This window comes from Myotis myotis, unplaced genomic scaffold (assembly GCF_014108235.1).
Source record: "Myotis myotis isolate mMyoMyo1 unplaced genomic scaffold, mMyoMyo1.p scaffold_m19_p_5, whole genome shotgun sequence".
NCBI classification, from domain to species: Eukaryota; Metazoa; Chordata; class Mammalia; order Chiroptera; family Vespertilionidae; genus Myotis; species Myotis myotis.
Genome location: NW_023416357.1, coordinates 38,545,138 through 38,559,132, shown reverse-complemented (window position 1 = coordinate 38,559,132; position 13,995 = coordinate 38,545,138). Strand labels below are relative to the sequence as shown.

Genomic DNA, 13,995 nt, shown 5'->3' with positions numbered 1-13,995 from the left:
ATCTATTTACCATGCACAACATATTTTGTAAGTCTACTGTTTCATTCAGGTATATCACTAATACTCAGAGGTACAGTGTCTTCATCTTAAATCTGAGATCATTCTTGAATATTAAATGCATTCTTGTATATGACAGTACTTTGAAACCACAGAGGATTTATTTTTATTATAATTACCTTTTCTATTTCTCTTTGTGTAGCTCCTTCCTTTTTCAAACGTTCTTGTTCTACACACTTGGCATTGTAATTTTCCTTGGATTTCTGGAGGGCCTGAGTTATGCTCTGAATGGTTTGAACAGCTTCCAGAGTTCCTGCAACTTCTTCTTTAGTCTGTTTGGTATGAAATGATTCATCAAAAATGATCAAGCTGTAAAGCACTCAATATCTGACCAATTAATCCTTTATCGAGAAAAAATTGATACCTTTTTATGAGACTTTACTTGTTCTTCTCCATACTTCTGAACTTCCTTTATTAATTCTTGTAGTTTTCTAACAAGATCCAAGTGACAATTAGCTAATTTCTCTGTAGATGTTTTGAACACATCCCATACTGGTGCAAATGTTCTAAGGGAAAGAAAATATGGGAATAATTTACTAAAAGAAAAAAAATTTAAGGCTCCAAAATAGAACCAATGGAATTAATAATGTTATATTCAGCAATTTTAATTAGGTAAAAGATGAAAAATTAAACGACTGCCTTGGCCGGCTGCTCAGTGGTTAGGGTGTTGGCCTGTAGACTGAAGGGTCTCAGGTTCGATTTCCAGTCAAGGGCATGTTCCTCGGTTGCAGGCTCCATCCCCAGCCCGGGTAAAGGACACATGCAGGAGGCAATCAATAGATGTGTCTCTCTCAAATCAATGTTTCTCTCTCCCTCCCCCCCTTCCTTCTTCCCCTCTACTTTCTCTTAAAAAAAAACAAAAACTCCAGGTGAGGATTCAAAAAAATTTTAAATACTTCATCAGAAATGAAAGTTCCTTTGAGTTTAAACATGGAAAAGTTAAAACTTGCACATGAATTTTTAGTGTCATCATTAATAATTATATAAGAACTAGAGGCCCAATGCACAAAATTTGTGCACGGGTAGGGTCCCTAGAGGCTGCTAGGGCCTTCCTTCATTCCGCGCCGCCCCCTGGTAGTCTGCGCGCGTCATAGCGAGTGATTGAATCCCGGTTGAACTCCCGAGGAGACATTTTGCATATTAGGCTTTTATATATATAGAAGATTATTTTAAAACTATTATCTAAGCCCTAACCGGTTTGGCTCAGTGGATAGAGCATCGGCCTGTGGACTGAAGGGTCCCAAGTTCGATTCTGATCAAGGGCATGTACCTTGGTTGCGGGCACATCCCCAGGGGGGAGTGTGCAGGAGGCAGCTGATCGATGTTTCTCTCTCATCGATGTTTCTAACTATCCCTCTCCCTTCCCGCTGTAAAAAAATCAATAAAATATATTTTTTAAAAAACAACTATTATCTAAAATCTTTTGAGGGTCATTATATCTGTGTACTTCAATAAACACTAAGAGAGTCCCCTTTTTACTACATAGTTCAGGATGCATGACATACTTTCCTACCAGCTTTTCTCAATATTGATAGTTTAATATTTTCAGCAGGTTCAAGTACTTCCAAGAATTACTTACTATGTTATAATAGCTTAGATAGTACTTAGAATGCCAATGTTAAATTTGGTCAATAGAGAATGATCTAAGAATAATTTTACCCTATAATTTCCTCAGGTACTCCCTACGATATTTTCAACAGTATCTGCTTTGTTTTATGACAAAATTTCTAATAAAAAAAACAAAGCAAATAGCAGCACTGATCACTAAGTCAAGAGAACAGAGAAAGAAATTACTTATCCTAGTATGTACTCTGTGCCAATTACTACATTTCCTACCCAGTAGGAAAGCTAACTAACAATGTTCATTTTAAGCAATAGTAAAGAAGTTTAAAGAAGCTTATTAAAATAGTTAGGATTGACCCTAGCCAATTTGGCTAAATGGATAGAGGGTCGACCTGTGGACTAAAGGGTCCAGGGTTCAATTCTAGTCAAGGGCACATGCCCAGGTTGTGGGCTTGATCCCCAGTAGGAGGCGTGCAGGAGGCAGCCGATCAATGATTCTCTCATCACTGATATTTCAATCTCTCTCTCCGTTTCCCTTCCTCTCTGAAATCAATAAATATATACTTTAAAAAGAAAACACTTAGGATTGTTCTGATTAGATATCATTTCACACTTTAAAATCTCATCAGCCCTAAATCTGGCAAGTAGATGGAAAATTTCAAAAGAAAAAAAAAAGGACACTAAAACAATCCACTCACAACAGCATCAAAAGACTTCTGCATCACTTCATGTAAACCTGATACATGATGATAGTCTAGATTTCACAAAGCAGGTAAGATAGGAGTGTCCCTTTACTTTACCAAAGGATTCTTTACAGAGAAAAGCAGTTCAACATAAGATTTCTTTAAATACAGGTTTCTTTAAGGAATTTCAAATATTATTATTCCATTTACAAAAATTAGATATATACAACTTTTTTCTGGTTAAATAACACACATGAATCTATGTAACAAAAGCCTAAGCAACCGTTACAGTGGAACGACCAGAATGACCGGTCGCTATGATGCGCACTGACCACCAGGGGGCAGACACTCAAGCAGGAGCTGCCCCCTGGTGGTCAGTGCGCTCCCACAGGGAGAGCACTGCTCAGCCAGAAGTCAGGCTCATGCCTGGCAAGCACAGCGGCGGTGGTGAGAGCCTCTCCCACCTCCACAGCAGCACTAAAGAGAAGTGAGCCAAGAGGTAAGGAGCAGCGAGTAGATGGGCGGTAAGGAGCGAGGGATCCTGGATTGCGAGAGGGATGTCTGACTGCTGGCTTAGGCCTGATCTCCTGGGAGACCAGGAGTTCGATCTCTCACTATAATGTGCGCTGGCCACCAGGGGCAGTTCAGAATCAAGAAAGGCTGGCAGCCGGGAGCTGGGGGAGGCCCTACCAGCAGCCAGAAGGCCCCAATCAGCCCTGATCGCCGACCAGGCCTAGGGACCCTGCCCATGCATGAATTTCGTGCACTGGGCCTCTAGTAGTTATATCCTATCTAATAATAGACAAACATGCCTCCCATTGGCTAATCAGCAGGATATGCAAATAAACTGCCAACAAAGATGGCGGTTAATTTGCATACGTAGGCTCCACTGGAAGCCTGACAGCCCCGGGCTGGTGGAGCAGCAACGCCTGAGGTTTCCTGGGCCAGCGGAGCAGCGAGGCCTCACAGCTCCGGGGCTGGTGGAGAAGCGAGGCCTCACAGCCCCGGGTTTGGCGGAGCAGCGAAGCCTGACGTTTCCAGGGCCGGCTCCGGCCAGAACTTGGCCAGAGTAAAGGTCTGGGCCCTGGGTGCTGGAGGCAAACCGGTGCCAGCAGCCAGGGGAAAGGAAGGCCTATTGCACGAATCTCTTCGTGCAACAGGCCTCTAGTATATATATATATATATATATATATATATATATATATATATGTGTGTGTGTGTGTGTGTGTGTGTGTGTGTGTGTGTGTGTGTGTGTGTGTATCAGCACTTATATAATGGACAGTGTCACTATGGTCTGGATGAACTGAAGAGTACAACTCCCCTTTATGCAGGCCATAGTCAGATTTTTATTTAAACTCATTCAATGACACTAGAGAATACTTTCATAAAATAGTCGTTCTTAACCAGTTTTTTGAATTGCAAAACCATATGTCAATCTGGTATAGACCCTCTTCATCAGAAATGAGTTAATAATACCTACCCAAAACTTTACAGTAAATTTCAGGGGATTCACAGATGCATTAGAAACCCATATACAGAGGAATCTTTTACTAAATATCACTATAAAAATCTTTATAAATGTTACACAAATTATTTTCACATCTGAGCTAAAATACCTCTCCCCAAACTTTAGATAACTAAATCAGATTAAGTATTCTTTCCAGAGTTGTTATGTTTCAAATTATACAATTATTCTTCCCAGAGTTGTTATGGCTATGAACACATCTCATTTTAAACAAATTTTTATTAGTTTTCATTTTCCAAAGAATACATTTCTTCAAAGATTTAATGATAGTCTATAAATAATCAAACATTTTAAACAAATTTTAACATTTCAATCATTTAATTGAGTTTTTAAAGCTCACTGTGTAGCAGAATTTAAATGAAGGTAGAAAAAAAATGAACCTACAGAAAACTAGAATAACATGCATTACACTTAATATTTATAATGTCCAAATTATACTACTGAATGACTATGTCATTTAATAAAGGGCAAAAAATAAGTTTTACATACTTTGACTGTATTCAGTAATTCAACAAGCTCAATTATATTTTCAATCAAGTCAATAAATAAGTACATTATATATTTTACATTTATGAGCTATTATATCCTCAATGAAATCTAATATTCTGAAGAACTCTGCCTAAATCAGCATTAAAAAAAAGAGTTCTCCAAAGAAATTAACTCACCCAAGTTGTGAATAATTGCTTGCAGATTTTGCTAGTTTTGTCATTGACCTGAAGTACGCCTCTTCTATTGTGGCTCTATTAAATAAAATTTCCCCAAAAAAATAATTAAATAAATAAATAAAATTTCCATATTATAATATTTCCTTTAATTACCAAACACATAGCAAAATTATCAAAATACAATTAAAACTGTAGAAACAAAAAGATAATTCCAAGTATATGCTAAAAATAAGTATGTGGTCATGAACTTCTGGCCCTTTGTGCACATCTACTTAAAGAATTAATCTGGTATAGAACTAAAATAATTTATATCACCAGAAAACTTACATGAAGTCACCACTCTTTTTACCTTTAGTACCAATGATTATTTAAACAGGAAATGCAAGAGTGCTGCTTCTTGTATTTTTCTCTCTCTATGTAAACTGATTCAGTGTGAAAGTCATTTGTTTTTAATACCTACTTAGTGTACTTAATATAGTTTATTTTCAACATTGTGATTTCATTATTATACACATTTACTAGAACAAGAGATTAATAACACTCTTTTGCACAATACTAAATATTAATTATTAGCATGTCTGAAATCCTGAACTTCAAGGTTTAATCTATTTTGTGATTAAATCTAAAACACAAACAAGTATTCCCTACTGTAATACTGTCTTATATAACTACTGTTCAGCTTATAGGATTTTAGGCTTTAAAAAAAAAGATCACCCCTAGCTGGTTTGCTCAGTGGATAGAGCGTTGGCCTGCAGACTAAAGGGTCGTGGGTTCCATTCTGGTCACGGGCACATACACGGGTTACGGGCTCGATCCCCGGTGTGGGGCATGGAGGAGGCAGCCGATCAGTGATTCTTTCTCATCATTGATGTTTCTCTCCCTCCCTCTCCTGTGCTTTCTGAAATCAATAAAAATATATTAAAAAAAAAAAGATCAACCAAAGCCATTAAAAGCATGAGGTAAAAAATTTTTTCCCATAGACACATAACCTACATATACAACATATGAGACAATATTTGTTGTATATATTGGCCTTCTTCACACTACAAAACTTTAAGTTCCATCTTACCTCTGTAATTACCCTGTCCCTTCTCAATCTGTGCTACCCTTAAACAGCGGAACAGCCTACAATCACCACTGCCCTTCCATTTACTTTGATAGGTTGAACTAACTTCCTGCTTTTAATGTTCAAATCCAGATCTCCACACTTCTCTTGCATCAAATCATGTTTAATATCTTAATGCCTCAAGCACAACTCTACTTAAAATATCTTGAGCACCTCAAACTCAGATTATCCAAACTAAGCTTATCTCCAAACTCTTCCCCTACCCCACACCCTAACAGGCCAACAAAAAGGAACTATTCACAGTATCTGCCTCTCACTGTTGGCATTGTGACTGTTTTTTGCTCCTTAACTTTTTTATCCTTTTAATAAACTATATTACATAGGTAGTACTTTGATCATCTAAAAAGTTAATACAGAAAGAAATATTAGTATCTTAATGGATAAGTTTTAACAGCAAGAAATAAGAAGTGGTTCAATTTCCAGAAACAGTGAATTGATACAAAATCCTCCCAATAAGGAAAACTAGAAAAACACAGAGGAAGAGGTGTGTGACTAAAAGGCATCCGAGAACTAAAGAGACAGTTAAGAATCAGTGGGCCAAGATCCAAGAGAAGAATATCCAGAGAAGTGAGTCAGACATGTAGGGCAGCTTTTCCCTTGGGGGCATCTACAAGAGGCAGGTAAGACTAAGTGGAACAGTGCTTTTCACAGCCTCACAGGGCAAGGGAGACACAACTATAGCCTGAGACCTGCCAAGGTGGGAATTATGGGAAATTCCAAATCCTTCAAATTGAGACTTCAAGAGTAAGGATGAACCATAAATAAGCAAAACCTCAAAGGGACTGCAACCCATATCTTTTCAAATCCTGATACTGGATCCTACATGATGTTTATACACATTCATAAAACCACAGGCACATCCTATATCAGTGATGGCGAACCTATGACACGCATGTCAGAGGTGACACGCGAACTCATTTTTTTGGTTGATTTTTCTTTGCTAAATGGCATTTAAATATATAAAATAAATATCAAAAATATAAGTCTTTGTTTTACTATGGTTGCAAATATCAAAAAATTTCTAAATGTGACACGGCACCAGAGTTAAGTTAGGGTTTTTCAAAATGCTGACACCCCGAGCTCAAAAGGTTCGCCATCACTGTCCTATATAATATCCTATATAATAAAGAGCTAATATGCTAATTAGACTGAGTAGCAGAACGACCTTCCGGACAAAGCCGGGGCTGTGAGGGCCGGCCAAGGCAGCCAGGGCTCTGAAAGCTGAGCCTCTTACATGAATTTCGTGCTTCGGGCCTCTAGTAGGAGACAAGACATGATTAACAAAACCCAACCGGAACAAACTGGCAGTGTTCTAAAAGCTCAGATTAAAAAACTTAGACCTTATGAGTTTATGTATTATGTTTAAGGAGATAGTAGATTAAATCAAAAATTTCCATAGAGAACTAGAAATCATTTTTTAAAAGTGGAGGAAACCAGCTCTGTCTGCCATCTAAAGATACAGAGAGAAGGTAGTGATCTGTAAGCTGGGAAGAGAGCTCCCACCAGATACCAAAACCTGTTATAACATAGAGTTTGGACTTGCCAGACTCCAGAACTGTGAGAAAATAAATTTCTGCTGTTTAAAAAAAAAAGTGGAGGAAACCATAGCAAATTTGAACAAAGATATAAATTCCATATCTGAAAAAAGTTATGTCAATGAATGAGGTTTAACAGCAAATTCAATACACTGTAACACTGTAGGGAGAATTAGTAAATTAGAAGATAGGTGAGAATAATCTCCTGGAATAAAGTTAAAAGAGACAAAAGAATGTAAAAATAAAGGAAAAGAACACAGCAAAAGAGTCTAACATATGTGTAAAAAGGGAATGGATGTGTCAGAAGAAATGTCTATAGCGATAAAAATGTGGAATATTTTCCAAAATTGACAAGATATCAAACCATAGATCCATGTAGCCCAACGAACCTTGAGAGGATAAATAAAACGATATCTGCACCTAGTCACACACTAGTAAAACTAGAGAAAATCAATGACAAAAAAGTAAACCATAAAACTCTCAGAGGATAACACAGGAGAAAACCTATCTGATCTTGGGTATAGTGATGTCTTTTTAGATATAACACCAAAGACATGACCTGTGAAAGAAATCATTATTAAGGTGGACTTCATTAAAATGTAAACTTCTTTTTTTTATTATTATTATTAGTTAAGGTATTACAAATGTGTCCTCATTCCCCCCATTAACCCCCAACCTCCCCCCACCCCTAAAAATGTAAACTTCTACTCTTTGAAAGATAATGTCAAGAAAATGAGAAGAGCCCTGGCTGGTTTGGCTCAGTGGAGCATTGGAAAATTCTTTATCCTATACATATGCATACTCTATGACCTGGCAATTCTACTGCAGGATATACAACTAATATAAATATATATGTGTATATGTACACCAAGACATATGTGCAAGAATATTCAAAGCACCCTAGCCGGTTTGGCTCAGTGAAGAGTGTTGGCCTGCGAACTGAGGGTCCTGGGTTCAATTCCGGTCAAGGGCACATGCCCGGGTTGTGGGCTCGATCCCCAGTGGAAGGCATGCAGAAGGTAGCCTATCAATGATTCTCTCTCATCACTGATGTTTCTATCTTTCTCTCCTTCTCCCTTTCTCTCTGAAATCAAAAAAAATATTTTTTTAAAAAGAATATTCAAAGCAATATTATTTACAAGAGCAAAAAACTGAAAACAATCCAAATTTCTGTAAACAGTGACAATTACATTTTGACATATTTATACAATTTGAGAGAGAAGTATCGATGTGATAGAGATACATGTATTGGTTGCCTCTCACACAGGCTCTGGCCAGTCCTGTACTTTCTTTCTCATTAACTCTTTCAAGAAATATGAGTATCTAGATGTGCGTCCAAAGTACATGCCCTTGACTGGAATCAAACCCGGACCCTTTGGTCTGTGGGCCAACGCTCTATTCACTGAGCCGAACAGGCTAGGGCTCAAAATAATTATACTGAGTCAAAGTATCAGACAACAGAATATATCTTGCATGATTCAATTTATACTGATAATACAAACTAACCTAAGTGTCAGAAGCAAATGTAGGGTTAAAAAAAAAGGAAAGGAGTGGTTGCTTAGGGATGGTGGGAAGGGACAGGAGGGAGGAATTACAAAGAGGATGATGAGTATGTTCATTGCCATGATTATGGTAATTTCATGAGTATATGGATATGTCAAAATGTATCAGATTATATGATTTAACTATATACAGTATATTGTATGTCAGTTATACTTCAATAAAGCTATTGAAAGAAAGGAGGAAGAAAAAAGTCTGAATGGCTGACTTAGGAAGTTATTTAACCTTTATTGGGTCCCCAGTAAATAAATTATCAGTTTTGTTCTTTTTTTAAATGTGTTTTTATTGCTTTAGAGAAAGAAGGGGGTGGGGGAGAGAGGGAGGGAGGGAAAGAAAGAGGGAGGGGGAGGGCAGGGAGAGAGGGAAGGGAAGGGGAGAGAAACATCAATGTGAGAGAGAAATATCAGTTGCCTCCCGTACCCACCCCGAGGCTAGGGATTGACTCCACAACCCAGGTATATACCCTAACCAGGAATCATACCAGTGACCTTTTGGTGCATGGGACAACACTAAACCAACTGAGCTACACTAGCCAAGACAGCTTATCAGTTTTGAGAGTTAAATGAGATAATGTATGCAAAATCCTTAGTGCATAGTACTTTCTTTCTCATTAACTCTTTCAAGAAATATGAGTATCTAGATGTACAAGGCTCTGTGCTAGGTGCTGGGGCACAAAATACTATATACTGTTCCCTTTATAGGGGAACAAAACAAAAAAACAAGTAACAAAAATGAATAATCAAATTTTATAAATACTAGAAAAAGCTATATGATGTTGAGAAAGATTATAATAGGTGCTTTTACCTAGTCAAGACATTAATAAAAGGATTCCTGGCAAAATGAGCACAATTCTGAGCTCTAAAAAATAAGTAGGTATTAACTAAGTGGAAACAGGAATAAGCATGTACAAAGCCTGGACTAGAAGAAGCCTGTCAATAATATGGCCAATGTCCCTGGAGAGGAAAGAGTAGACTGGTGTAACCTAAAATCTGAAAAGCAGTTTCAGGTCAGACTATGCAGGCGTACCTTAAGAGCAACAGGAAGCCTTTGAAATGGTTTAAACTGGAGAAGTAACAAACTGATCTGTAGTTTTTAAAAAGTACTCCAATTATAGTGCAGAGAATAAATTGCAGGATAACAAGAATGAATGTAGATAGACCAGTCAGAGGCTATCACTGCAGTTCAGGCAACAACAATGGATTAGATTATAATATCATCTTGGATTAGGATAATGAAGTTACAGGTTCGTTCTATCAAAAAATGTTTACTGGACTTCCGGTCAAGATGACGGGTAGGTAAATGCAGTACTCACCTCCTCCCACAACCACAGCAAAATTAAAGTAAACAACAGAAAAACCATCATTCAGAACCACCTGAAATCTGACTGAAGGAAAGTCCTACAACTAGGGATTTAGAGACTGGCAAAAGGGGTGGAATGGACCTTGGTTCGAATCTTGGCCTCACCTGGACACCTCCAAGGCCAGCACATAGCAGCTATCTGCATATTACTTTGTTACTCATGTGGGGTGGCACCGGGCAGAATAAAAGGCAGCGGCTGACCTTGGCCTGTACCTCCAAGAAGGCTCCAGAGCCAGCCCACCCAGTGGACAGCCTCAGACCACATCGAAACCCATCACCACCCAACCATATCCACAGGTGACACACTCAAGGGGCAGATTCAATGAGCGCCAGAGCCCCACTGAAGTAAATCCTGCTCTGTGGGGTGGGCACCTGCACAGCTCCAATCCTTACAGCTGACCTGCCTGGGGGTAAATCCCTCTCACTGATGTGCCAACAGCAATCAAGGCTCAACTACAAGAGTAGGGTGTAAACAGCCCACATAGGGAGGGAAGTGCACCTCAAGTGCCCAGCTTGGGTGACAGGGAGGCTGTGTCACGGGGCCCTACAGAACACCTACTACATTAGGCCACTCTACCATATCTGGGAGATATAGCAGCTCTATCTAATACATCGAAGCAAACACAGGGAGGCTTCCAAAATTAGGAGACAAACATGTCCCAAATGAAAGAGCAGAACAGAACTCCAGAAAATAACTAAACAAAATGGAAATAAGCAATCTCCTAGATCAGTGGTCGGCAAACTCATTAGTCAACAGAGCCAAATATCAACAGTACAATGATTGAAATTTCTTTTGAGAGCCAAATTTTTTAAACTTAAACTATATAGGTAGGTACATTGTTATTAACTTAATTAGGGTAATCCTAAGGCTTAGGAAGACACACTCAAGGGGCCAAAGAGCCACATGTGGCTCGCGAGCCGGAGTTTGCTGACCACGGTCCTAGATGAAGAGTTCAAAACATTGGTTATAAGGATGCGCAATGAACTTAGTGAGAGTTTCAACAGCATAAAAAGGAACAGTCAGAAATGAAGGATACACTGTCCTGGTCGGTGTGCTCAGTTAGTTGGAGCATCACCCCATACACCAAAAGGTGGCAGGTTCAATTCCCGGTCAGGGCACATACCCAGGTTGCAGGTTCAATCCCCCAGGTGGGGCACATGAGTATGGCAACCAATCAATGTTTCTCCTCACATCTATATTTTTTTCTCTCTCCCTAAAAATAAATAAAGAAAAATAATTATTATTTTTAAAAAATAGAAATGAAGGATACACTAACTGAAATGAAGAATAATTTACAGGGAATCAACATTAGAGTAGATGAAGCCAAGAATCAAATAGTGATCTGAATCATAAGGAAGCAAAAACACCCAATCAGAACAGTGAAAAAGAAAAAAGAATCCAAAAAAATGAAGACAGTGTAGGAAACCTCTGGGACAATTACAAGCGTACCAACCAAAATTCACATCATGCAGGTGCCAGAAGGATAAGAGAACGAGCGAGAAATTGAAAACCTATTTGAAAAAATAATGACAGAAAACTTCCCTAACCTGGTGAAGGAAACAGACATACAAGTCAGGAAGCACAGAGGCCCAAACAAGATGAAACCAAAGAGGCACATACCACGTCACATCAAAATTAAAATGCAAACGGTTAAAGACAAAGAGAGAATTTTAAAAGCAGCAAGAGAAGAGCAGTTAGTTACCTACAAAGTAGCTCCCATAGACTGTCAGCTGATTTCTCAACACAAATTTTGTAGGCCAGAAGGGAGTGGCAAGAAATTCTCAAAGTGATGAAAGCCAGCATGGCTCAGTGGTTGAGCACTGACCTATGAGCCAAGAGGTTCGATTCCCGGTCAGGGCACATGCTCGAGTTGTGGGCTCGATCCCCAGTATGGAGCTTGCAAGAGGCAGCTGATCAATGATTCTCTCTCATCATTGATGTTTCTATCCCTCTCTCCCACTCCCTTCCTCTCTAAAATCAATAAAAATATATTTTAAACAATAAAATAAAATAAAATAAATGAACAAGCAGAAGAGAAACAGACTCATAGATACATAGAACATTTTGATGGCTGCCAGATGGAAGGGGTTGAGGGAATGGGTTGTTACAGAATAGTCATAGAAATGTATAATACAGCACACAGAATATAGGTAATAATATAATAACTATGCATGGTGTCAAATGGGTGTGAGATTTATCAGGGTGATCACTTAGTGAGTTATGTAATGTTTAATCACTGGGGTGCAGACCAGGCTAATATAATAATGTGTATCAACTGTAATTGAAAAATGAAAATTATTTTTTAAAAATGTATTTATTGAGGGCCTACTAAAGAGGCAAGCACTCCCCCAAGCGCAGGAAATAGAGTAATAAGCAAAAACAACACACAAAAAAAAACCCTACTCTTATGAGATTTATATTCTAAGATAGACAAATAAATAAGTAAAATGTTGCTTCTATTAGATGGCTTAAGTTTTATGAAGAAAAATAAAGCAGGGAAGGGGGCGTGGAAGGAGGGGTTGTCTCACTGCTCACAGAATCATAAAGGGATTAGATTCTAGGCAAAGAGATGGCCCAGGAGTCCTGGACTTCTTATGGTTACTGATATAAACAGGGTTAAAAGGCATGACTACTGCCTAATGGTATCAAGGTAGTTATAGTAGTGATGCAAGTGTTGGTGCAAAAGGCAGGCTAGGGGACATGTCAGAGATGCAGAGTTCTGGGGCCTCTCCTTTACACATGCCAATGATGACATAGAAGCCAGAGAGGGATAGCTTTATCCATAGTATTTAGAGCTTTTGGGCTCCCTCTTAACTCCAGTAGGTGGAAGCCGTAAGAGAACTGGTGTTACATAAAAAGTTTGTTCTCCATTTTCGGTTAACTGTATGAAGACAGAAGTTGTATCTTTACCGCTATACACCCAGAATCCAAAGAAGGGTCTGACACACAGCAGACATTAGATATATATTGTTGAAAGAATAAATGAAGTATTGTATCTAAAGGCATATATCCCTCTATAATCAAGGTAAAGACTTTAAATGTATTCATATAAAAATCATCAAGTGAGCCCAACTACAAAACAACTTTAATCAAATAAAATTATAATGATTTTTAATAGTTTCTAAATTAACTAGTATATTATAAAGTCTTAAAGGTAATCATATTTTGTAATTTTGCAGAATTTAAAAATACATACTTAGGGCCTCTTTAAAAATAAAAGTTATAATAATAATTAAACTACAACAGAAGTGGGGAACCTTTTTTCTGCCAAGGGCCATTTGGATATTTATAACACCATTCGCAGGCCAAACTATCAACTTAAAAATGTGCCTGCTATATTTGGTCAAACATTTAATTAACTCATCCTAATGCTTTGGCAGGGCCACACCAAATGATTTCGCAAGCCTTATACAGCCCGCAGGCTGAACATTCCCCATCCCTTAACTACAAGTTCAGAAAACGTAGTCTTTTCAAATTATTTTAGTATGTTTTCTTTACTGACATGTTTATTTAAAGAAATTGTAATATTTTATTCTTCAAAGTTCCTCAATTTTTCTATTGTATCACCTTGCTAGCACATTCAATGAAAAATATTTTCAGGCAGTGATATATAAATCAGTTTAACAATGCAAATTAGAGCCACTATTTAGCCCTCAGTGTGTAGATCACAGATAACCATTACTTAAAAGTATAACTATAGTATACTTTTAACAACTGTACTTGAATACAATCAAAATTTTCTCATTTATATTCTAAAATTTAACTTGTAATAAATTGTTAAATGACATGAAAAAATACATACCTTTCTCTTACAAAATCTGCTAGCTCTTTTGTCGATATCTGTCCATGTTTCATATTATGGTAAAGAACATCAAAGCCACTATTTTTTTCCCCCTACAATTTAAAAAGATTTTTAGTTTA

At 37.9% G+C, this 13,995-nt stretch overlaps 1 protein-coding gene across 4 annotated transcripts in view; it reads right to left on the bottom strand.

Moving 5' to 3' along the window:
• The window catches only part of FCHO2 (FCH and mu domain containing endocytic adaptor 2), a 119,062-nt gene that overhangs the window by 87,659 nt on the left and 17,408 nt on the right, over positions 1–13,995 (bottom strand). For all 4 annotated transcript variants that reach the window (XM_036310032.1, XM_036310035.1, XM_036310034.1 and 1 more), the window contains exons 2-5: positions 13,877–13,968; positions 4,494–4,568; positions 422–563; positions 177–329 (exon numbers count right to left, since the gene is read on the bottom strand). In XM_036310032.1, the coding sequence (XP_036165925.1) occupies positions 177–329; positions 422–563; positions 4,494–4,568; positions 13,877–13,968 (462 nt within the window). The remainder of the gene's footprint in view (positions 1–176; positions 330–421; positions 564–4,493; positions 4,569–13,876; positions 13,969–13,995) is intronic.